The sequence below is a fragment of the Coloeus monedula genome (genome assembly GCF_965178545.1).
Source record: "Coloeus monedula genome assembly, chromosome: 5".
Classification (NCBI taxonomy): Eukaryota; Metazoa; Chordata; class Aves; order Passeriformes; family Corvidae; genus Coloeus; species Coloeus monedula.
Window position 1 is genome coordinate 41,890,191 of NC_138785.1, and position 25,003 is coordinate 41,915,193.

At 39.2% G+C, this 25,003-nt stretch overlaps 1 protein-coding gene across 8 annotated transcripts in view; it reads left to right on the top strand.

Annotated features, from left to right (window-relative positions):
- TENM3 (teneurin transmembrane protein 3) overlaps positions 1-24,687 on the top strand; it is a 413,821-nt gene extending 389,134 nt beyond the window's left edge. For all 8 annotated transcript variants that reach the window (XM_082282288.1, XM_082282290.1, XM_082282291.1 and 5 more), the window contains 6 exons: positions 7,644-7,819; positions 8,501-8,736; positions 14,236-14,532; positions 15,729-17,340; positions 19,218-19,348; positions 23,099-24,687. In XM_082282288.1, the coding sequence (XP_082138414.1) occupies positions 7,644-7,819; positions 8,501-8,736; positions 14,236-14,532; positions 15,729-17,340; positions 19,218-19,348; positions 23,099-23,854 (3,208 nt within the window). In that variant the 3' untranslated portion in view covers positions 23,855-24,687. The remainder of the gene's footprint in view (positions 1-7,643; positions 7,820-8,500; positions 8,737-14,235; positions 14,533-15,728; positions 17,341-19,217; positions 19,349-23,098) is intronic.
- Positions 24,688-25,003: the final 316 nt, after the last annotated feature.

The following is a 25,003-nucleotide window of genomic DNA, read 5'->3' on the forward strand; positions in this document are numbered from 1 at the left end:
GCTCCACATGGCAGGTGTTTGCTGCAGCAATCAGCACAGCATGGAGGACTGCAGTACCATACAGCAGTGAGTGAGAAGTTTGGCAGTATTCTGGCAAAAAGTAAAGCATCCCCAGCATGCTAAATTCATGTGTTGCTTCTTTCTCTGCAAAGCACTGCGCCCCCAAAATACCTGGCTCCAAATACCTGGAAGTCATTTTGGATTGGGCTGTGAAGGTGGTCAATTCTTACATAGCATAAGCACTGAACTCAAGCTTATTTATCTGGTTGTGCAATGAAGTGGAAAATGAGCATCAAAACCTTCTCCGTATGGAAGTGAATGAGCTGTCATGGGAAGAGGTGTTGATTCATTTCTTTGAGCTCCCTTTCCAACAGACACATTTCCTGCAGTGATTCTCGTTTAGAGTGTGCCTGTTGTTTTGCAGATGAGTTATGGCTGTCAAGAGAGGCCTATTTAAGTGAATTGTTCATGTCTAGCATGCTGAATGCCAGTTTACAAAAAAAAAGACTGAAAACTGTCCTTTTAACATTTTGACAAAATAGACACACCAAAAAAAAAGCCGCAAGAGCTGCAGTTATAACAGGGTAAGGTGAAAGGAGAAATTGTCAATCACTTTCCAGCTGAGGAAATCTCTTCATTAAACCTGGATGGAAAAATTCATCCTGACCATGTTGCTAAGATAAAAGACCATTACCTGAATTATTTAACCAGCTGTGCAAACAGTTGCATAAGACTTCCCCAGATGAAAACAAGGTAAAGACCCTTTCCCCATGGAAAAGCCACCAGATAAAGGAACAGGAAAAGCTTGAGTTGTCTGACGGTTGGACAGGACAGAGAAATGTGGCTGATACTAATACTTTTAATGACCTTCTAACTTCTGTGGTTTTGTGAGTTTGCATTTTCTGCCCAAATTCCATTAAAAAACAAGTAGGCATATAAATTTCTTTCCAGAATTGGGATTCTGGCTGTAGTTTAATTTAGCTCTTCTCTAGAATCACTCCTGGATCTATTTTCCTGTTTATCCACTTTTTTCTCAGAGCTAGGCTCAACAGAAGGGAAAAGAAAAATAAAAAAAGGGAAAGGCGAAAGGAAAAAGGAAAAAGGAGAGGGAGAGAGGAAAGGAATAAAGTGGAAAAGAAAGGGAAAAGAAAGGAAGTGGCGGGTTTTTTTCATATATTTAGAATTCTGTAAGACTGGAAAAAAATATTTGGAGGCGTTTTTAGCCACTGGGAGCTGGCAGAAGGGGGTTCTACCCCTCACGTGCTGACACAAAGAAGCCCGGAGCTGAACAATAAAACTCCTCTGGAAGGCGACACTCAGTGCCCAACACACAATGAAAAAGGGGCAGAGCTCCTCACCCAAAAGGGGCTGTATCTTCCTGTCGCTGTTAAGCAGGAACGCAGGCGAAGGCAAAGAAGTAAAGAGAGGGGACTCTCCATATATGTTCCACGCAGGTTTATTCCCATGAAAAGACAGGGACGAAGAGGACAATTGGTCGGAGGGTCCAGGGATCTTATACTGGGTACAGAATAGGTGGGGAAAGGGATCTCAGCCAATGGGATAGGGACAAGCAGGTGGGATTGACAGGAAGGGAACCAATGGGAACAACACATAGGAGGGACTCAGGGAAGGGTCCAATGGGGCGTCGAGGAACAAAGAACTTTGTAGAAGTAATACATATTAAAGAAGGGAAATGAATATACATAACTTCATACATAAAACAAGAAGACAAAATATTAACCAATCAGGGGAAAACATGCAAAAGACAGAACAAGGGAATCAGGGGTTCTCACCATGACTGAAAGTTACATGCTAAACTTGGGTTGCTGACCACCACAGCTGGGTGTCTGAGTTCTTCTCAGGACAAAGAGTAGCTGCAGCCACCTGCACCGCTACAAATACTGATTTTTTTTTCCATAAAATCATAGAATATGAGTTGGAAGGGACTCACAAGGATCATCAATATCCAGCTCGTGGCCTTGGCCTGGGCCCTGCAACAGAACAGCTCCAAGAGTCCCACCATGTGCCCAAGAGCATTGTCAGAACACTTCTTGAATTCTGTCAGGCTGGTGCTGTGACCATTTCCCCAGGGAGCCTGTTCCAGTGCCTGACCACCCTCTGGGTGAAGAACCTTCTCCAACATAAACCATATCCAACATAAACCTCCTCTGACAGAGTTTCATGCCATTCCCTCAGGTCCTGTCACTGGGCACCACAGAGAAGAGATCAGTGCCCTACCCTGCACTTTCCCTCACGAGGATGTTGAAGACTACAGTGAGGTCTCCCCTCAGTCTCCTCTTTTCCAGGCTGAACAGACCAAGTGACCTTGGATGCTCTGCTTTACATCCTTCTTACACTGTGGTGCCCAAAACTGCCCCCAGCACTTGAGGTGAGGCTGCCCCAGTGCAGAGCAGAGTGGGACAATCCCCTCCCTTGCCCAGCTGGCAATGCTGTGTCTGATGCACCCCAAGGATAGAGTTGACCTTCCTGGCTGCATTTTTCTTCATGCTTAACAATATTCCAGTTAAGAAAAAAAGATAAATGCTATCACTTTTTAGAAAATAAAATTTTAAAAATCCACTTGTCATAATTTACAAGCTACTAATATATACCAAATTGTTATTTGCCTTCTTCTTGTTGAGCAAAACAAAATATTAGGAATACATACTGCCATATTCTTTATTGATTGGTGTTTTTCTAAAAAAAAAATTGTTATATCTCCAGAAGGGTCATAGTTTAATATTTCAGGTTTCCCTGAAATATAATTGTACTGTGAATTCACAAGCAAGATGCTAAACCTTTTAAGATACAAATACAAGTATACTGTGTGGAAATGAAGGAATAAATGCAGGTTATAAATGAGTAGTTATGGATCCACTGAAGTGTCTATTTCAGACTAAATAAGAAGTGAAAAAAAAAAAAAAGAAATCATTTCTGCCCATGCATCTGTAGATTATTTTCACCTTTTTCATTCTTAGCAGGCTCATTCAGTCCCTCTTCAGACATATAAAAAGCGAAAATGCGTATCAAAATGAAAGTAATGTAGAAATGGAGTAAAGGAAAAAAATAGCACATTTCATTATGTTCAAGTTGAAAGTTTTCTTTCTTTCAACAACCCACATAATGGTTAAAGGTGGCCAGAACTAGAGCTTCCATTAAGTTGCCATGCCCAATTTTAAACCAGTGGGGGACAGAAGAGCTCCCTATGGGTGATGAAATGATAATAAAAGTGATGGTATATAAACTGTGGGCTTCTTTCCTTTTGATCGGCAAGATAACCATTTTGATACTGGTTGAGCATGCAATGAAAGTGCTACTGGAGTGGCTTTTCTTTACTGTAGTTTTCCAAATCTGAATTCACTATTTGGGAGGGACTAAACCTGCAGTGTGCTACGGAGGCTGAATACAAGTGAAAGAATGTATCTGGAAACCAAAATACTTTCATGTTAAAGACCACAGTCCTCTATGTAAATGTAGCTTAAATGGCCTCAACAAGCCAAGAGAGACACTTCATTGCCAGGTTAGGACAGATTTTTCAGCATGTTGTCAACGTGGTATGCACCTAAAACAACAACGTGTTGCACTCCTGAATGTCAACCTTGAACCTTCTGTTCTCACCTGCCAAGAAGCAGCGCTCTGGTATAAAATGCTTCCCATTAATAGTTTGAAACAAGTAGGGTAATGTTCCATAAATTTTTTAGCCACTCTTGGTAATTTGAGATGCATAGAGGAAATACCTGATGTGAGTTGACTGAAAGTGTAACAGTACTTTTCTTTCTACTGTCAAAATTTTACATGTCTATATTATGAAATGCATTCATGCTTCATTTCTCTATTACAGTATCCCAACTAATAGTATAATCTGTAACCAGTCTTAAATAGTTAATATGCATTTGGGACCGTATGTCTTGTTATCTGAAATGTGCTGGAACTGGTGTGCCTTGCTCTTCAACCTGATGTTTACAACAGCAAAAAAGAAAAAAAAAAAAAATCACAGAATTTATTTTGTTAAGGGATTGTGCTGCAGAGGTCTGTGGAAAAACAGTTATCAGTCATAACTTAGCAATTGGCTTTAGGTGCAGCCTTTACTATACACTTTATTTCTACAGCTCCCTATTCTACATTGAAATAGCTTCTGATATAAAACATTAATAATGCTCTGCAAGTTGGGGTCGAGCTAAATGTGCTACGGACTAAGATAAAATGCACTTGAGAAACAAGTCAAAAATAAAGAAAGTAGGACATTTCCATCTGTGGCAAGGCTTACCAGGAAGTTATTACTGCAAAGTGAAGTGTCCTACATAGCCTAGAACAGAAAATGGTCTGGGAAGGCATGTAATTAAAACTGAAGGAGATGAACAATGGAAGAGAGACTTCCAGCAGGTGAAGAGCAAAAGGTCAAGAATCTGGGAAGCTGATAATCATTATCTCTGAGAAATTCTCACTGCAGAAGTGGAAAACTATCTGGCAGTGGCAGCTCATCCTAAAGAAGAAAAAGAATTTGATCTAAGGGGAACTTCAGCTACCAGTGGTGGCAGCTGTCCCCACTGCTGCCTTCATAGTTATTGACCAAATATGAAGATTGTTACGTTAATGCGAACAGAAATGAGCTGAGGGGATTAATGCACACAAGGTCACATCCAGGGAGCAAGTTTCTGGTTTAGAGTTTTGAAAAGTTTATGTGAAACTCACTCTTGAGGAATTGAAGAGGTTGGTTGAACGGCTTTGCTGTGGAGCCTGGAAAAGGAGAAAGATCAGAGGGCTCCATGGTAACACGTGTGCCTGAGCTTGTGTTTGGATGAAAAGATCAAAGAGGCTGTGAAATGCCAAATATAGGCGCTCGCCCTCTAGACTTCAGATCTTGTTCCTTTTAGGGCAATTTCAATATTAGAACACTAGGCAGATAAAAAGAAATCTCTCAGTCTAAAACTGACAATCTTGGATGAATAAATTCACCTTGGCAGCAGAATGCAAGGATATTTGAATGTAATAAGAAAAATGGCTGCAGAATGCCCAAAGGTATGAGTGATGTTGCTATGCTGTGCATTGATAAGGCTTTGATTGTGGGCAAGAAGATAGCAAGTATAAAGTAAGTTTAGTATTTGATGTACAGTGAACAAAATGAAGGACACACATTGCAATCTGTGATAAAATGGAGTATGTAGTGAATTGTAGAAAGGCCTATTTCCCCTTTTTCTTTTTGTTCCTGGCTATAAAAGTATGAGAAATCCTATTCTTACCTTTCACATCTCAGTCACATTTTCTTCTTGCACTAGGATGCCTGAACCAAGCAATCATGGCTTTTAAGATTCTTTCAGCTTTACAGTCATGTTTTTAAGAACATGAATGTGTAGCATGATTTCTTGCTGGTCTTTGAACTCTCCCCCACTGTAATAATATTAACTGCTTATCTCAGGCTCATGATGTGCTTTCCCATATTTGTGAAAGACGGGACCAGTTCAAGAACTGTAGGCACAGTTGAAAAGTAATAATGTGGAAGCAAGAATGCATAAAAGAAGGATAGCACAGTTCAGTGCTGCATACTGCACTGAAGCCACACACTGCACTGAATACTACTAAATGCGTAGCATTTTCCGACTCAGGTGGTATACTGAGAAATAATTAGTTTCTCACAGATACTGTGATTTAAAGGGAAAAAAGTTCTTAAAGGGAAATCTTATCTTTTGTGCCTTTAGTAAGCATTGTTTGGAATAAAGACCAGTACTTGGCTACTGGAATCAAAGGACAGAAGTAATTCCCAACAAAGTAATTTGATACCATTTTCAAACATAAAGCAGAAAATAGAAAAGGACACTAATTGGACAATATATGCTCCCCAGGGAATTGCAAAGGGAAGCTGTGCATGAAAATAAAATAAGGTCTTGGAACTGAGGAATGAGACTGAGGTCATGAATAGGCTAGCAGTCACATTCATGCACAAGGAACTTCAGTATGTTTTGGTCTCCCGCATAAATGGAGTATCTCAGCTTGCCGAGTCCAGTATGTGAAAAAGAACCCCAATTAGGGACAGAAACACACTGGAAGAAACCCCATTATCTTGAAATGTACTTAATTCAAAAAATAAGTTTCCCCACTTGACTTCCCTGGCTTGCAGTATGGTTTCTGATTTTTAAACATTCTTTTCTCTTGCCTGTTGCTAAGTGAAAGTCTTACACAAACAAGGGAAATCAACTGTGCTAAAAGGAGGGAAATAACCGTATGCAAAAAGCTGTCAAATCTACAGAGTAAGATTTGTAACTGGAAGAAAAGTTTTCTTAACTTAATCTTTTCAGTTACAGCAATGCTGTGCAGTACTCATGCTGTTCAGAGAAAGTTAGTGTGTTGTGGGTTACAGCTGTTAGGATTAACTCACTCAATTTAAGAAAGTTTCTGTAGCCTGAGTGATACACTTGGGGCTTTGTAGGGGCTTTTTTTGGTTTTGCTTTTCTTTTCCAGTAGGAGCAATTTTGATGATAATTATCAGCATGAAATGTCCAGCACATTGTGAGGACCTGCAGGGTCATGTTCTAGTTACTTTAAGAGACTAAGGCAGGCGTTCTTCAGCTTCTAACTACATGGTCACAGGAGAGGAATGGCAAACTCCTGAGAGCAAACAGGTCATACATGGGCATGGAATCATCCTTCGAGTGCTTTTTTCTCTGTTGCAGCTACAGACAGGCTATACTTCAAAACAAGGAGCTTCAGCAGAACACCTAGGCTGACAAATCAAGACTGTAGTACTGGAAGAGCTAATCTTAAAGACAAGTTTTATGACCACAAGCTCACACTGTGCTTTACCTCTCTCTATATACTGTGACCAAAATCCGTTTGGATGTGAGCATGGTCTCTGGTCATGTACCAACAGGGTATACCTAACAGCATAAGAGAAGACACGGTTTAGATGTCATAGATCTACTTCAATTACAGAAATTCTATCTACCTATTCATATTAAGTGGATATATAGCTGTTGGTTTAAATAAATGTCAGTTGACACAGAAGAAAAAATCTCATGGTTTGTGTCACAATTCTCAAACTATGATCCGCAGGCAGTTAACAAGTTAGAGATGCTAGCTGTTCTGGTTTCCAGCTACAAGCAGCTTAAGTAGATTAAATATTACCCCAGATTCTGTCTCATAGTACTCATAGTAATACGAGGGACAATAAGCACTCAGGAGGACAGGTGTTCTGCATAATCATTGAATAGGAAAGGCCCAAAAGACACTCTTATTAAGATACCCTTTTTTCAAAAATTTTGAGGATTCCTACTCAATAAAAGTAAAATCTAGTCCAGTAATAGGGAGTGAGTACAGAATGCTACAGAATTTAGCACCAAAAAATATGCTTCCTTTGAAATGGTGAATTAGATGTGCAGCAGGATCTGGTCACACTTCAAAGAATAATATGCAGAGCTGAAGATCCATCTGTTTGCTCTTGCTATCACCATTGAGGCTGCTGTAGTTAAGCAGCTTTTGAGTACTTCAAAGCATGTTTGAAGTCTTTGCTATGCCTATCCCATGCACACATAAAAAAGAAAAAATGCCTTAACAATATGAGTAGCTGGTATTTTTGTTCATTTTACTTGTAAGTGAAAACAATTTGTTTCTGCTATGTATCATTTCTGGACGGTCTGGTTTTTTTTTAGCTACGATAGCGAGGGCCGTCTAACAAACGTTACATTCCCAACTGGAGTCGTCACTAACCTTCATGGGGAAATGGAAAGGGCCATTACAGTGGACATTGAGTCATCCAGCAGAGAGGAAGATGTCAGCATCACTTCCAACTTATCATCCATTGATTCTTTCTATACCATGGTTCAAGGTACTGTAAACAAAAGATTTCTCAGCAGATACCAGCCTGAAAATTGTTTTCTTGTGGTACAAGCAGCAAATAGAAGTGAAACTTTAGGGGCACAGTGTTTGGAGGAACGGGTGATACATTCACATTTTTGTACCTATATAGAAACAACTGTTCAAGGAAAGCAGTACTTGTGACAAACGTGGAATTAAGTAAGTTTTCTAACCAAATAGCTTTTGTGAGCAGCTGTGGGAAGTAAAATACTTACTTTGTATTAGAAAGGAATCTTGGCAAGAAGAGATGGATTGAAAAGGAAATAGGTACAAAAATAGTATGAAGTGATATTTTAGCTTAAAAATAGCATGTAATACCCCAGCAACCACATCCTTGCAAAAGTGAGTAGTCATATGCTTAGGATTAGGCCAAAAATGCCTAATGAAACAGCAGGTGTTTTGTGGCAGTCCAAAAGATCTACTGTGAGGATGAGACTTTCTTAAGTGTTTAAGTAACTTTGATGATGGGTCCTAAAGGCATTTTTGGTCCTATGGGATACATTTATTCTTAACAATCTCACCCTGGCTCTTTATTACCATTGAGTCAGTTATGTGAAGTCAAGATGCACATATTGCATAAATATGTGTCCAGTACAAAGGCAGAGTCTTAACCCGTGTAGGTAACCTGTAATTCTCTTCTTGGCCTTTTCAGATCAGTTAAGAAATAGCTACCAGATTGGTTATGACGGCTCACTGAGAATCCTATACGCCAGCGGCCTGGACTCACACTACCAGACAGAACCGCACGTCTTGGCTGGCACTGCCAACCCAACCATGGCAAAGAGAAACATGACCCTCCCAGGGGAGAACGGGCAGAACCTGGTGGAGTGGCGATTCCGGAAAGAGCAAGCCCAAGGAAAAGTCAATGTCTTTGGCCGAAAGCTTAGGGTAAGCACAAGCATATCTACTGCGTTCTCATAAAGGAATGAGGAAATGTAAAGATATTCCTGTAGGTATTGCCATCCAACAACCACAGCATATTTATTGCAGACAAGTTGACTGTAGATCTGGAAGTACTTGTTTTTATTACTTCATTTATTGGCTGTTTTATTTATTAATTACTCTTTTCTGTGTCTCGTGGTTTAACCCCAGGCGGCAGCAGCCCCACACAGCTGCTCACTCACTCCCCCACCAGCAGGATTGGGGATAATTGGAAAAGTAAAGTCCAGAGAACTCATGGGTTGAGATAAAGGCAGTTTAACAGGGAAAGCAAAAGCCACTCACACAAAAAGAAGTGGAACAAGGAATTAATTCACTGCTTCCCATGGGCAGGCAGGTGTTCAGCCATCTCCAGGAGAGCAGTGCCCCATCACACATAACAGTGACTTGGGCAGATCCCCCAGTTTACACACTGAGCATGATCCCATATGGTCTGGAATATCCCTTTGGTCAGCTGGGGTCACCTGTCCTGGCTGTGTCTCCTCCGAGCCTCCCATGCAGCCCCAGTCTCCTCACCAGTGTGGCAGTACAAAAAGCAGAAATGGCCTTGGCTCTGTGTAAGCCCTGCCCAGCAGTAACAAAAACATCTCTGTGTTATCAACCCTGTGTTCAGCACAAATCCAAAACATAGCCCTGTACTAGCTTCTGTGAAGAAAGTTAACTTTATCCCAGCTGAAATCAGCACACTGTGGAATTTAAGCTGTTGGGTTTAGCCTGGAATGGTTTAAAAGAATAATTTTCTGCTTTCCTTCACTGTTTTTCTTTCTGGTACTGAATTCATGCAACCGATTCAGGATCCTGGTTTTTTTCTACCATAAGTTAGCACGATCCCTGGATTTTATTTCTTTTTTTTTTAATTTTAAATTAAAATTGTACTATGACTTACTTCTGTGGTAGAAAGAGTTTAACTGTGTGTGCATGTGTATGGCATATTCCTCCAACATATGTCTTTACCATTTTGTTGGCATTTCTTCTTCCTATATAGTGAGTGAAATACAAGTAGGAAGCAAACTATGATTTATGACAGCCATTTGGTAAAGACAACACAGATTAAGCATTTAAAATTGTGTTGCCAGGAGACCATTTTAAGACCACATCACAGATCTGACTTACTATTAGAACTGAACTCAGTTCTTTAAAATAAGGCCTAGGCCACTTGACTTCTTGCCATTTGAAATCTTAAAATATTTTGTACCTTCCATTGGGACAAGAAAGGAGGGCGTGCTGTTATGCAGGTTATATTGCTCTCTACCACCTTCTCCACAAGAGGAATGTATTTTTTTCCAAGAAGGAAGAACAATTATGTACAGTAGCTGCTGCTCAAGAACAATATACTAGTACCTACCTGTGGCAGCTATCTTACATGGATAAGGAAGAGGAAAAGGAAGCCATGATTCTGAAGCTCATCCTTGTGGTTCTGGTTCATAGGCATGTCATTACATACCACAGTGGTATAATACACCTGCCATTATGAATACACCTGTTCATTTATTAAAGAAGCCCAAGAGAGGTTTGGCAGTGAAACAAATCACCATGAGTGTGCAGTTCTCAGAAGTAATGCTAAGTTTTGGCATTCAAGTGCCAGAGGAGGTAAAAGTTAAAAAGAGGAGGTAAAGTTGTCAGGGGCAACTTTAACTTAGACGAATTAACACCAACAAAAAACCAAACCAAAAGAGAAGAGCAAACAAAATGGAACGATTTAACAAGATTGCAGGGAAAATGAAAGATTACTGATTAGGATAAAATAATACTGATTAAAAGTGTATATAGAAATGGGAGAAGTAGGGCAGGTGGAGAATGAGCTAATAAGAGAAAAATGCCTCAAAAAAAAAAAAAAAAAAAGGAAAGAAACTTGTCAGCAATGACAATGAACAAAAAAGGAATGTTTTGTGAAATTGATTTATATGGAAAGGTATTACCAAAATGTCAGTCAGGGGTGGATGGGGGATGTAGGAAAGTAGAAAAAGAAAACAAGAGAAAGAAGAGGAATAACTTATGGAGCTCATAATTTCCATGTACAGACAGATATGTCATCAGCATTTTGCTGCAAAGAAGACAAATGTAGACAAAAAACCATGACAAAATGTATTGCCAGTAAATGTACTCATCTCTGTGACACTTTCATTGTGTTATACATATGCAGTATCTAATGTTATAAAGTACACTGTCAGGTACTCTCTTGGTTTTCTCTCTTGTATTAGTTCTACCCAATACTAGTAATCTTTCTAAAGAAATTAATTAGGAATTATGTTGCCCTTCCTTAACAATCTTCTGTCAATCTTGCTTTTGTTCCAACTTGGTGTTTAATTGTTCAATAAGCTAGTTCTGTCTCTGGAGCTGTATGTTTGATCTATAGGCTGGTCATAGACAAAGGTCCTGCCAGTCCTCTGCACGGAAGAGCCCTTTTAGGGCCTTTGTACTGAGGGTCTCACAAAGGTCTCAAATAAAGGAGCTGGTATGAATTCTGTCTCAAGGGATGCACCCAGACTAGACCGGTAACACAGACAAGGGAGCTCACAAGAGGCATTTGCTCTGCCTCCTCTTGAGACCTGACATACTCCCAGCTATGCAGAGGTCCCCAGTTTTCACATTAGCTCTTGAATCTCTCTGTAAGACACAACAATATGTTCCTACTCCCAACAGAGGAATCACAAACAGATTTCATGCTTCTCACTGGAAAGAAAAACAGGAATTAAAGCAGAGGTGGATAGACGGAGATGTGAATTACTGAAACATATCAGGACAGTAGGTAGGGACTGTCAGAAGATTCAGTTTTGTGTCATTAAGTGTCTCTTCAGTGGAAATGTCCTGAAGTACAGTTTTAATCATAATGAAACCCAGAGGTTTCAGATATATTTGGAGTTTGTTTGTCTTGGACACAATAAAAATATTCAACTTTTCCTGTAGAAGCATTTTGGTAGCAGAGATGTTATCAAGAAGCACTTCATAGAAGGCACTGCTGTAGCTGAGATGAGCTATTCCAGCCCTACCCTGCCCAATGAAAGAAGCTGTATCACCAAAACTCATTGTTACTCTAATTGCCCATCTGTATTGAGAGATTAGGCAAGTACAGCCAAAATTTCACCAAAAGCTCACATGCCTGAATGCAAGAGCTCTGTCAGCAAAGTCTGAAAGCATGAAACTGGCTGGAACAAGAGGTATTTCCTTTCCTTCCCCTATCCTGCCCTTACACAGACCAGACTGATGGGAAGTGAGAAGGCAAGGGATGACGTTATCCCAGTTAGCAGCTAGGGCAGTGAGATAGCGGATTAAGTACTTTGTTGCAATTTATACCGGAAGGATGTGCTAAGCCAAGAAATTAACCACAATTGCTTGGATGTCTGCCTTAGCCATAAAACTAGCCTTCTTTCTTTGCCAGTTCAGAAATCAGAAGTGTCCATTTTAACTTCAGTGTCTAATCCTGAGAGGTGGACGAGAAAATTTATAAAAATCATAATTAAATGTAAAGAAAGGGGAGGTGGAGAGAAAGGGAAGGAAAAAAATCAGAGAAGCAAAACAGGCAAGGACATGCAGAGATGAGTGCACTCATATGTGGGAGACACTGGGGGAAAAAAAGCCAGAGATAAAGAAAATTTAAGGATGAATTTAGATAAATGAGCTAATATTAGATGTTGGAAAAATTTTAAAAACCTACCTGAAAACAAGTAAAAAAGATATTACAAAAAAGGAGTTGAATGGGAATACTTCACAGCTAAGTTTAACCTATGTCTAGAATCAGTAGCATTAATTTTTCAGATTATATTTAAATAACAATTGATGGTTCATTAAAGAGGTAAAACAGCTATTCTGCATCTGCTAGACTTTGTGTTCTTTACTTAGGAGATCTACATGAAAATGTGATTTTTTTCTTAAATTGATAATGCAGATTCCTCTCATGCCAGTGATTTCATATTAAAAAAGAGAAAGGTATTGTATATAAATAGACAGACTGAGCAAAACAGCATTTGGAGGAATTTTATATGCCTATGGCCTATCACCAGCACTTTAATACTTTTTATAACAATAATAAAGGATCTAATTTATATTGATCTTTTAGAAGCTTATCAGCCTCAGGGTAAAAGTATTACCATCCATGATATATGGAGTTTTGAACATTCAGCCTGAAAAAATGAAAAAATCTTCCGGTCATTTCTTTGGTGTATCCTTATCTATTATCGTTTTTTTTCTGAATGTTATGTAGCCATCTTTGTTCACCCTTTGTAATGTATGTATAAAGTACTTGAAAAGGAATTTTTAAAAAATTCTTAATTCACACAGCTCTCTGTCCATTTTTACCCTAATTCCCACATGTTTGCAAAATACAGTGTTGAAAAAAATCTCAGTTATCACTTTTTCACCCCACCTGGAAAAACTTTCAAAAGACACAGCAGATACAGAAATGATTTACAGATGAACAAAGAAACCCTCGAGGCCTGTTGGAGAACACTAAAACACAATTCAGTGCTGAGGGGAATGGAGAAGTGCAAAGATACTGGTATAGGAAAAGAAAACCAGACATTTTGCTTTTATAAATTCAAAAATGAGAGCTAATTCAATGAAACTGAAGGTTGGCATATTTGGAACACTAAAGGGAGGTGGGGGGTGGGTTTCAATGTAAAAGTATTACCTAGAAACCACTATCCATCACTGTAGTTTAAACATATCAATAACAATGTTTTCAACATAAATGTGTCTATGCTAAGGCTTTATTTTCAAATCAAAATACTTACAAACTTCAAAGTATTTTTAACTGTTTTTCAATGGTTCAGTAGTCTCCTAGTCATTTATGGCTTTAAGTGGTCAGTTAACTAGGAGAAAGATACAATCCTCTGCTAAGGATTTCAGCCTTATAAATATATTGCAGCAGTGGATGGCATACTGAATTAAATTTCCATTTGATCCAGAAGGGGGATGCCTATGTTCTAAAAACTGTTTAACCTTAATTTGAAGATCTAACATGCTTTTGAAGATCTTAATTCTGTATTTACTCTTTTGAAAAATACTTGCTGTGAAGGATTGGGATTCAGTTCTTTCTTAGCATGGTTGTTACGAACTGGAAAAGCAGTTGCTGGGAATATATTTTGACAATAATTTGCTAGATATACTTCAGACTGCCTACAAAAGAAGTAGTTTGTTCACTGAAATGACCCCATTTATTACAGAAGTTTTCAGTACACATCTTTCAGTATTTTCTTAGCAGTTGACTAAGCATCAAGAAAGAACACATTGCAACAAATTCTGAGCCATCTCTTCATATAATCAGACCTTCTAAGGTAGATACTAATATAGTGCCTTACAATTATATCAAGAAATTGCTAAAATAATTCACACATATAGCAAATCAATCACTGTAAATGGTATTTAAAGAATAGCTAGCTTTGTGGAAATAACAGGTGGCTGGGGTTTGAACAGCATGATTTATTGTGTCATTTTGTTTGCTTTAAAAAGGTTAATGGCAGAAACCTCCTTTCAGTTGACTTTGATCGAACCACAAAGACAGAAAAGATCTACGATGACCACCGTAAATTCCTGCTGAGGATTGCCTACGACACGTCAGGGCACCCCACCCTGTGGCTCCCAAGCAGCAAGCTGATGGCTGTCAATGTTACCTATTCATCCACAGGTCAAATAGGCAGCATACAGCGAGGCACGACTAGTGAAAAAATAGAGTATGATGGACAGGGAAGGATAGTGTCTAGAGTGTTTGCTGATGGGAAAACTTGGAGTTACACATATTTGGAAAAGGTAAAGAACACTTGGGTTTTTAAAAATGCTTGGAATGTGCTCAAAATCTGCAGCACCTCACTGCTGCATACAAAGCAAAAAATAGGTAGCAGAAACACATCGCAATTATTCTAAGTATCAACATGTGATTCCAAGGGGAATGTTTCATTCCTCAGATATGTAATCATGCTGTAGCTAATTGCTAGGAATTGATGTGTTTTTCAATTATTTAGGCCACTGACTAACAAGAAGCATCTGTATTTACCTTTTATCTTAACACTTAAAATAAGGTACAGGGACTATCTGCAGTTCAATTCAGCTGAAAATAATTTGTTTGCAAATGCTTCACTGTTGTGAGCTTTTTTCACTACCAAGAAAAGCTCTTTTTTTCTAAATAGTTACAGCTGTCAATTTGTACTTGCTATATGTTGTAGCATCAAAATAAGGGATAGGCAAAATATTAGGAATCAATATATATGTATATATAGCTCTCCTTCTAGAAATACCTGTGAAAATGACCCTTGTGAAATCTCATGTCTGCTATGCAGAATGAGAATCCATTTCTTTCAGGGGTTTAAATATATTTCTGTTGAAGCTGTTGCTCAGAAAATACTGTTTATTAGTCACTGCAGACATAATTTAATCAAGACCCATGATACATAATAGCCACGCATTAGAAAAATGTCAGAATAATTCAAGTAGCTCCTTTTGATATGAATAATCAAACAATTGTTTTGCCTATGTCTCAAAAGCTCACAGAACAAGAACATGGTATTCAGAGATCTCAGGCTATTCAAATTCTTCAAAATCATCTCTAATTGTAGGGAAGAAATTCTATCTCCCATATGTTGTTCTCCTCATGAGTTAATGGCTCTAAGACAGTTTTACTTCTTCCCATATTAAACATGACTTATCTGAATCCATTGACAATCTGCTGTTTAGCTGTGAATGCTTGATAAAAGAGTGATACAGTCATAACAAGTAGCAAATTATGAATGTGGAACTACTAATTACAGAACCTCTTACAATTAAGCATACAAGTAAATTAGGCAGGGAGATGTTAACAACATGTAAGGTCAAGGATAACTCAATTAAAGAGGAGATAATTTTCTCAAGTGGGAATGTCACATTTTTGTGAAGAAATAGTATCAGTATATGGCGGGAGGGGAGAAACTGCACCGTTTGTCACATGATAAAAATCTGTTCTTAATTTTCAGTCAATGGTTCTTCTGCTCCATAGCCAACGGCAGTATATCTTCGAGTATGATTTGTTGGATCGGCTTTCTGCTGTCACCATGCCCAGCGTTGCTCGTCATACCATGCAGACTATCCGCTCCATTGGCTATTACCGGAATATATACAACCCCCCGGAAAGCAATGCTTCTGTTATAATGGACTACAATGAAGAAGGGCAGCTCCTTCAAACTGCTTTCCTGGGGACAAGCCGAAGAGTATTATTCAAGTACAGACGGCAGACCAAGCTCTCAGAAATTTTATATGATAGTACTAGAGTTAGTTTTACGTATGATGAGACAGCAGGAGTCCTGAAAACAGTAAACCTCCAAAGCGATGGTTTTATCTGCACCATTAGATACAGACAAATTGGCCCACTGATTGACAGACAGATATTTCGCTTTAGTGAAGACGGAATGGTAAATGCCCGATTTGACTACAGCTATGACAATAGCTTCAGAGTGACTAGCATGCAAGGTGTCATCAATGAAACCCCATTGCCTATTGATCTCTACCAGTTTGATGATATCTCTGGCAAAGTTGAACAATTTGGAAAATTTGGAGTCATATATTATGATATTAACCAGATCATTTCAACAGCTGTAATGACGTACACAAAACACTTTGATGCACATGGGCGCATCAAGGAAATTCAGTATGAAATATTTCGGTCACTAATGTATTGGATTACAATTCAGTATGATAACATGGGACGAGTGACGAAAAGAGAAATTAAGATTGGGCCATTTGCCAACACCACAAAATATGCTTATGAATATGATGTAGATGGTCAGCTCCAGACAGTTTATCTAAATGAAAAAATAATGTGGCGATACAACTATGACCTGAATGGCAACCTCCACTTGCTCAACCCCAGCAGCAGCGCCCGTTTGACGCCACTTCGGTACGACCTGAGAGACAGAATAACTCGACTAGGAGATGTACAGTACAGGTTAGATGAAGATGGATTTCTGCGTCAGAGGGGTACCGAAATCTTTGAATACAGTTCAAAGGGCCTTCTTACTCGAGTTTATAGCAAAGGCAGTGGATGGACAGTGATTTACCGTTATGATGGACTTGGACGACGAGTTTCCAGTAAAACTAGCCTTGGACAGCATCTCCAGTTCTTTTATGCAGACCTTACTTACCCAACCAGGATAACTCATGTATATAACCACTCAAGTTCTGAAATCACATCTCTTTACTATGATCTGCAAGGACACCTTTTTGCCATGGAAATTAGCAGTGGGGATGAGTTTTACATTGCATCAGACAATACAGGGACACCACTGGCTGTTTTCAGTAGCAATGGTCTCATGCTTAAACAAATTCAATACACTGCCTATGGAGAGATCTATTTTGACTCTAACCTTGATTTCCAGCTGGTAATTGGATTCCACGGAGGCTTGTATGACCCACTGACCAAACTAGTCCACTTTGGAGAAAGAGATTATGATATACTGGCAGGCCGGTGGACAACACCCGATATTGAAATCTGGAAGAGAATTGGGAAGGATCCAGCTCCTTTTAATTTGTACATGTTCAGAAATAACAACCCGGCCAGTAAAATACACGATGTGAAGGATTATATCACAGGTAAGAGAAAGTTACTTCATTGTAGCTTGGGGATGTTGGATCTATAGGCATCCAGTTTAGAGGGAATGAGACTGTAGGTAGCAAGGACAGGAAGGGTTCTTCTGTGATCAGTTTAACTCACCAACATCACAGAAAATATTCACTGGAAGTTGGTTGATATTTTCCAGGGTAGGCTTTTGCAAGGCTGCTAATATAAATTGCCCAATAAGCTCCAGGGCTAGCACAAAGTAATGAGTACACAGCCAGGTGCAGGGAAGGAGGAGTACGATAGTATAGAAAAAGGAGTGAACTTCTCTTTTGGCAAAGAAAGGTGCTAACGTGCTTTCATATCTCAATTCCTAGAGAACCTATATGCTTTCTGTGGTTCTAAAGTTAGTCATGTGTAGTGTTTTCCATTATTCTACACACCAAAAATCTGACTGCATGACACCAGAATTTTTGGCTCAGATACATTTGATTTTTTTGTATTTGAATAGATGTAAATAATCCAAAATACACAGACATTGCCAGTCTACAGCAAGGGCTCAGCCCTGCTTACATAGGAGCTGTGAGACTACCACTTAGAAGAGCATCCTGGGAATCAAGTGGGTTTGCATTCATTTAACAAACAGCAGCTATTAAGTGGGTTGCTAACAGGCTGCCTGGGAGTAAGGATAATAACAGACCTCTGAATCTGTCCTCTTTTAGCAGCATGTGCTGTAGGGCATGCAGTTAGAATCAGATTCTTTGTGGCATTGAAAATCATGCACTTAGTTCAGAAATTGCCCTCAAAATACAGTTTTGGTTCTTTTCTTAACATCTTTAATGTCTGAAATGCACAGACACACACTACTTATATAAGGTTATTATTACAATTAGCAATTTGGCTGACTGGCAGTTTTAAATGCAGCATCTCATGAGGCATATCATTTATTTGAAAATGCTAGAAATTATTTTAAGATAAATATTTTTTATTCTTTAATTTTTAGAAAAATTTGCTTCCTTGTTCCACTTATAGTGAGCTTTCTTAAATAAAAATTACTAGACTTGGTAAGGAGCACTCTGCCAACCTCTAAGCATAGTATTTGTGGAAGACAGTGTAAAAAAACAGAAACAAGGCAGAGCACTCATTCTTGCCAAACAATTGTTAACTAATTGTTGGCACCCCTAATTTATTTTTAACAGAATATAAAATGTATCATAAATAATGTTACCTAATGATAATTTAGTATCCTGTCTGCTTACTGATGCATTTCATTAGCTTTTAATTTCATCAATCCAACGTCATCTTGAAGAGGACCAGATTTCTCTTGAATCAACAAAAAATATCTGCCAAATAATTTAAAAGGTAATTTTCCATATAGGTGCTATTTCAGGAGTAGTTTGAAGACATTACAATAACACATACACACCAAAAGGAGAGGATGTGCTCCGCAGTGTTTGGGTTTTTTTTGCTTTGTTTTAAAGTATTGATGATGAAGATGTGACATAAAGCATGTTTAGCCTGACCATGAAATTCCAGTTAGTTTAGGCTGTATGACAAGGAAATCTCCCTTCAATTGCAATTGCACTGCCATAATTGTTCTGGAAGTCACAGAGGCCTTCAGACTTGCTGAACCCTGCAATACCTTTCAACTGAGCCTAGTGCAACTCTAATATAGAGCAGACATTTTCTTTTAAGTTTAGAGCTGTAAGTTTCCCATATAAGTTTGCTATTGTCGCTGTAGCACAAATCTAAATCCATACATATCAAAATGAAAACTGTTGAATAATGTTCATGATACAAAAGGAAATCAACTATGCCAAAAGCTATTATATGTAAAAATGGTATACTTGCAAAATATAGAACAATTCTAATATTTTTCTCAATTTTTTTTCTTATAATTATTCTCTTTCAGATGTTAACAGCTGGCTGGTGACATTCGGCTTCCATCTGCACAATGCCATCCCTGGCTTCCCAGTTCCAAAATTTGATTTAACAGAACCTTCTTATGAACTTGTGAAGAGCCAGCAATGGGAAGACATACCAGTAAGAAACAAAACTAAACATAAAAATTGAACAAGATAGAATGTTCCCTTCTATTCAGCTCTTACTAGGCATGGATAATTCTGACAGCCAGAGTTATTTGCTAAATTAAATCCAAACAATACCTTTATCTAGTTTCAAAAGAATTTAAGAAATTACAGATGGAGGGGGTTTTTTACAGCTTTGCTCAGTTAGGTACTATTTTATACAAGCTTTTGTTTGCTTTCAGCAATAATAAAAATTTAAAAGACAATAATCAATGAAAACAAGTTTAAGATGCTTTAAAGATGTCTAATTTCATAGCAGAAACTACATAGATTATATTTGTACTAACATTCTGCCTGAAGACAGTAACTGAACACTGTAGTTAAAAAATGGACTGTGAAATAAACAGAACAGGTGATAAAACATATACATAACAAGCACCACTATAATTTTACTTCTTTTTAATTTTAGCCATGCATTATGGACACCATGTGTTACATGTAGAGATAAAATACTGAAACTGAAATTACCTGAGGTAAAACCTATTATATTACATAAAAGTAAAACTCAGGTGCTTATGAAATTCTTTGAAAGCAAAAAAATGAACTTTCATCCTGAAAACCTGCTACAGTTTTAAATAATGAAAAATAAATGTGGAAGTAAAATCTAAGTCTGCTATTTAAGAAAACTGTATTTACAAATTAGGCTTACTCAAAGATCAAAGACCTATGTCCTCAAAAATCCTATTGTTTTTGGTTTAGAAGGAAGAGTTAAGAGACATTAAAATGAGTGATCCCATTGTAAGCAGTCAAAAAGTATCTCTTTCTACAAGAATCATGATAGAGAATGTTACAAGAATTAAAGATGATATAATCTTTAAAAATCCTACAACCTAATGTAGACAAAAGTCCTTAGAAGGGTGGCCCAGCAGAAGGGAACATATGGAAGCTAACTTTGTATTTAGGAAGTAAGTTAGTCAGTTAGTTAGTTAGTCAGTTAGTTAGTTAATTTTTAATAGCAAGTAACTGAGTAACAGGGAAAGACCTTAGAGCACAACATGGGATTGATTAATGTTTCCCATGAGCAACAAAAGCAGTGAAGGAGGAGCATGGCAAGCACCCCGGTTGTATTGGGAGATAAGAAACCTGTCATCAGGCATGGCTGTGAAGAACTATCAGAAGTTGTTTATTTAGGTCTCAAAGGCTACAGAATGAAATCATCCACTAACACCAGCAAATGCATACCAGGAACAGAACCAGTGTGGTCAAAGAGATGAGAACAGACAGCTAGTTGTCAAAAATCTTCAGGGGAGAGCTCAATAACATGAGGAATGCCAGGGGCATGTGACATGACAGAGCAAGAAGCATGTGATAGGAAAACAAAGATGCAAAATTCTCAGGTAGGAAGAAGCTGCAACTCTGATATTCACTGGTGAACAAGCACATGCAACCAGGAGGCAGAAGTAAACACACAAACCACTTAGCATTTTGAAACATTCTGGAGTGAGTGAGCTTTACTGAGCTCTGAGGATACATGTTAAAAATAAACAAACTTTGTCATTATGAAGTTGCTATAGCATCTTGCTGCTCTCACTGATGATTGCTGTCTACAGTATATTTTGTGCTCAATAGCTTTTACATAGGATTTACAACAGCTGAAATCCACACTTGTTAGCAAGTGCAGACAGAAATCTGCCACATTCAAGAAGAATGGAGAGTCCAAGTTAATTCATAATTCCGTCAGGAGTTGTCCCCTCCAGAAAGCTACCCTTGTGGCAAAACAGAGAAGCCTTTGCAAACTTTTTGCCAGGCTTTGATCAGCAGCAAGGCTGAATTAAATGTTGTTTGAATCTTAATGACTCCTGCTTAGTCTCCCATCCAGAAATTTAGGAAAACAAAACATGCTTTTGACTCATTTGTCAGCAGTGAATCAAACGGTTCAAGCAGTATTTTACTGAAAGGAGAAGGGGTCAATTGGAAGATAAACTGGATCATCATCAAAAACGAAGTACTCCTTTTCAAAAGTGCAGCCAAAGCTATTTAAATCTTTGTTTCCTGCTGAGGCAACTGCCAGGGCAGCTGTCTGCTCCCCACCTCTATCAGTACAGCTCATTCACAGCTTGTCGCTGTTACGACCCAGGGTTAGACCGATGTGTCTATTCTGCACAGTTGTAAGGTCTCATCCCAGCCACAGCTGACCCTGTAATTTGAGCTGTTTTGCTATCTAGCTGCACTAGCTAACCATTCCTGCTAGCTGCTTCTGCTCCTTTCAGCTCTTCTGGCTAACGACTGCAGTTATGTTGACAGTCCCACTCCCCAGCCATCCTCTTTACTGAGAGTGCATCTGGCATAGTGGGCTCTTCCATGACATTCCTAGATTTTCCATTAGACTGGCTTGTTGGTTCTTTTCATTCATTGCCCCTTGTCTTTGCTAGCTATGAACAAAACAGTGCTGTATTCACGGTTGCACCCAGCTGAAGTTCTTGGGGAAAAGCTCTTTGAGGCAGGAAGCTGATACTTGGAGTGAAATGGAAGGTCACACAGCCGGATTGGCCACAGTCTTTTCACACATGCCCTTTTATCAGTTTCTGCAAGTATTTGTAAGAAAGGGTATCAGTCCCCAGTCCCCACCTCACTAGTCCATTACCATTTGCTTCCTTGTCTTTAACTGTAAAGACTGCCATTACAGTTTATTTCCCTCATTCCTTTAGCAGCTTGAGGGATTATGAGAGCCTCCCTGCAGTTTGGTCTCAGGCTGCTGCTACTTGAGAGACTCTTATCTCCTGATTCAGCATAAAGAAAGGCTTGTTCCAATTCTAAAGCACAGCTTCATGACCTACAAAAATCTCCTCAGTTTGACTGGATGCATGGTAGACAGGAATCATATCTGAGCAAGCTCAGAGGAAGAGATGACACCATAGTAAGATGACACTGTAGAGTAAGACAGTTCTTACCTGTTTTAACATGACATGACCTGGCAATGTGCACTGGCAGCCCATAAAGCCAATCATGTCCTGGGCTGCATCAAAATCAGTGCGGCCAGCAGGGCAAGGGAGGGGATTTTGCCCCTCTACTCTGCCCTGGTGAGACTTCAGCTGGAATACTCCATCCAGCTCTGGGGTCCCCAGCACAGGAAGGACATAAACCTGTTGAAGCAAGCCCAGAGGATGGCCACCCAGTTGATGGGACAAGACTATACAAGAGCAGGTGGTGACCAGGGGGAATGGGTTCAAATTCAAAGAGAGTAGGTTTAGATTACATATTAAGAAAAAATTCTTTACTGTGAGGGTGGTGAGGCCCTGGAACCAGCTCCCCAGGGAAGTTGTGGATGTCCCATCACTGAAGGTGTTCAAGGCCAGGTTGGATGGGGCTTTGAGCAACCGGGTCTAGCTGAAGATGTCCCACAGCAGGGGGGTTGGAACTAGATGATTTTCAAGGTCCCCTTCGAACCCAAACCATTCTGTGATTCTTGTGGTTATGTACTGGCTTTGCAAGTCTGTCCTGCGCAGCCCAGTAAGTAGCCCCTGAAGTTAAATATTATTTTTCTGCAGGTTCTCAGGAAGACAAAGAGTAAAAAGCACTGAACATTAGCAAAATAGTTTTGTAACTCAGCAGAACAAGCAGTATGCAGATCTAATTAACTCCTTGGCACTGTCAGTTGTGGCATATCCTGTTGTTGTCCACGGGCAGCACACCAAGAAATCCTGGCTGTTTGGCATTTAGGGGGCTACAGATGGCTGGTAAAACTTCTGTCTGTTCTTGTTTACAGCCAATTTCTGGAGTGCAACAACAAGTGATGAGACAAGCAAAGGCTTTCCTTTCCCTTGGAAGGATGGCAGAAGTGCAGGTCAGCAGACGGAAATCCAGTGGAGAAAAGTCATGGCTGTGGTTTGCCACGGTAAAGTCTCTGATTGGGAAAGGGGTGATGCTCGCTGTCAATCAAGGCAAAGTGCAAACAAATGTGCTCAACATTGCAAATGAGGACTGCATAAAAGTGGCAGCTGTTTTGAACAACGCTTACTACCTAGAAAACTTGCATTTCACTGTGGAGGGAAAGGACACGCACTATTTTATCAAGACCACCTCCCCTGAGAGTGACCTTGGGACACTGAGGCTGACAAGTGGGCGTAAGGCCCTAGAGAATGGCATCAATGTCACTGTTTCCCAGTCCACCACTGTGGTGAATGGCAGGACTCGTAGGTTTGCTGATGTTGAAATGCAATACGGTGCTCTAGCGCTTCACGTCCGCTATGGCATGACACTTGATGAGGAAAAGGCCCGAATACTGGAGCAAGCCAGGCAAAGAGCTCTTTCCAGTGCCTGGGCCAGAGAACAACAGAGAGTAAGAGATGGAGAGGAAGGCGCCAGGCTGTGGACAGAAGGAGAAAAGAGGCAGTTGCTAAGTGCTGGAAAGGTACAAGGATACGATGGGTACTATGTACTCTCTGTGGAGCAATATCCAGAATTAGCAGACAGCGCTAACAATATACAGTTCCTCAGACAAAGTGAGATAGGAAAGAGGTAACACACTGGCTTAGCTCAGGCTGCCAAAGAGACTGTGTACCAGTGTCTTCTAAAAAGGAGACCAAACTGTTTTGCTGCATTACTACTTGAGCCTAAGCTTACATCTTTGCTCAGATTTTTTTCTGTAGCACAATCCAGACTCTGTAACAAAAAGAGCGCCTTCCAGAAGAATGATACTGCTAATGACAAAACTTTTTTTTCTCAATGACCTTAAAGGTGATCTGCTTTAAAGAATATGTTTACATATGCATATCGCTGCACTCAAGTTGGACTGAAAAGTATTAAAAAAAAAAAAGAAGAAAAAAAGAAAATAAAAAGGCCTACAGATTTTGCAACAGGCTGTCTGTTTCTTTGAGGCACTGTATTTAATTAAGATACAGACCCATACAGTGTTTCCAAATAGTACTGAATTGTTGACCTTTGCTTACGAGAAGTAGTCTCTCCTTTTCTCTCTCTCTTTTTCTCTCTCTTTCTCACTGCATAGGATGTGGTATATATCTGTTAATTTTAAAACGTGGGGCAAAAATTACTGTTTATAGACAACCCAACTGCATTAAACTGTGCTGCTTTCTAAAAGGACATTGGCACAAGTGACTTATGCTACCATGGGAATTTAATAATGGATTTTACAATGCTAACATGGTTTGCCTTGGGAGGAAAATGGCAAGTAGAATCCTTGTTGCATATAAGCAAAGGAAACCCTGATTTTTTTGTAAATTATGTGAGACAAGTTGTTTATGGATTTTTATATGAATTACAATTTACTGTACATCAAATATTAGAGGAGTTAATTTATGTAAAGTGTTTAAAAAAGTTTATACTTAAAAATAAAATGATAAAAACATGTGCTGTGTGTGATTTTTTTTAAAGAAAAAGGAATTGCACCTTTTATGTTATAGCTGTACAGTATAAAGGATTATATTGTAGAGATATAACAGTGATGACTAATGTCCAAAAGTGTTAATATTTTTGTATTAGGTTTAAAGCTGTGCATCTATCACTCTGCTGATAGGATGGGACACTCCACGAAGTGGCTGGCTGAATCAGACCACAGCTCCCTCCCCTCCCTCTCCTGTCACCCAGGCCAGTGCCACTTCATCAGTCATTGTTAGAAGGCACAGTAACCAAATAAGTCTCATTTAGTATGATG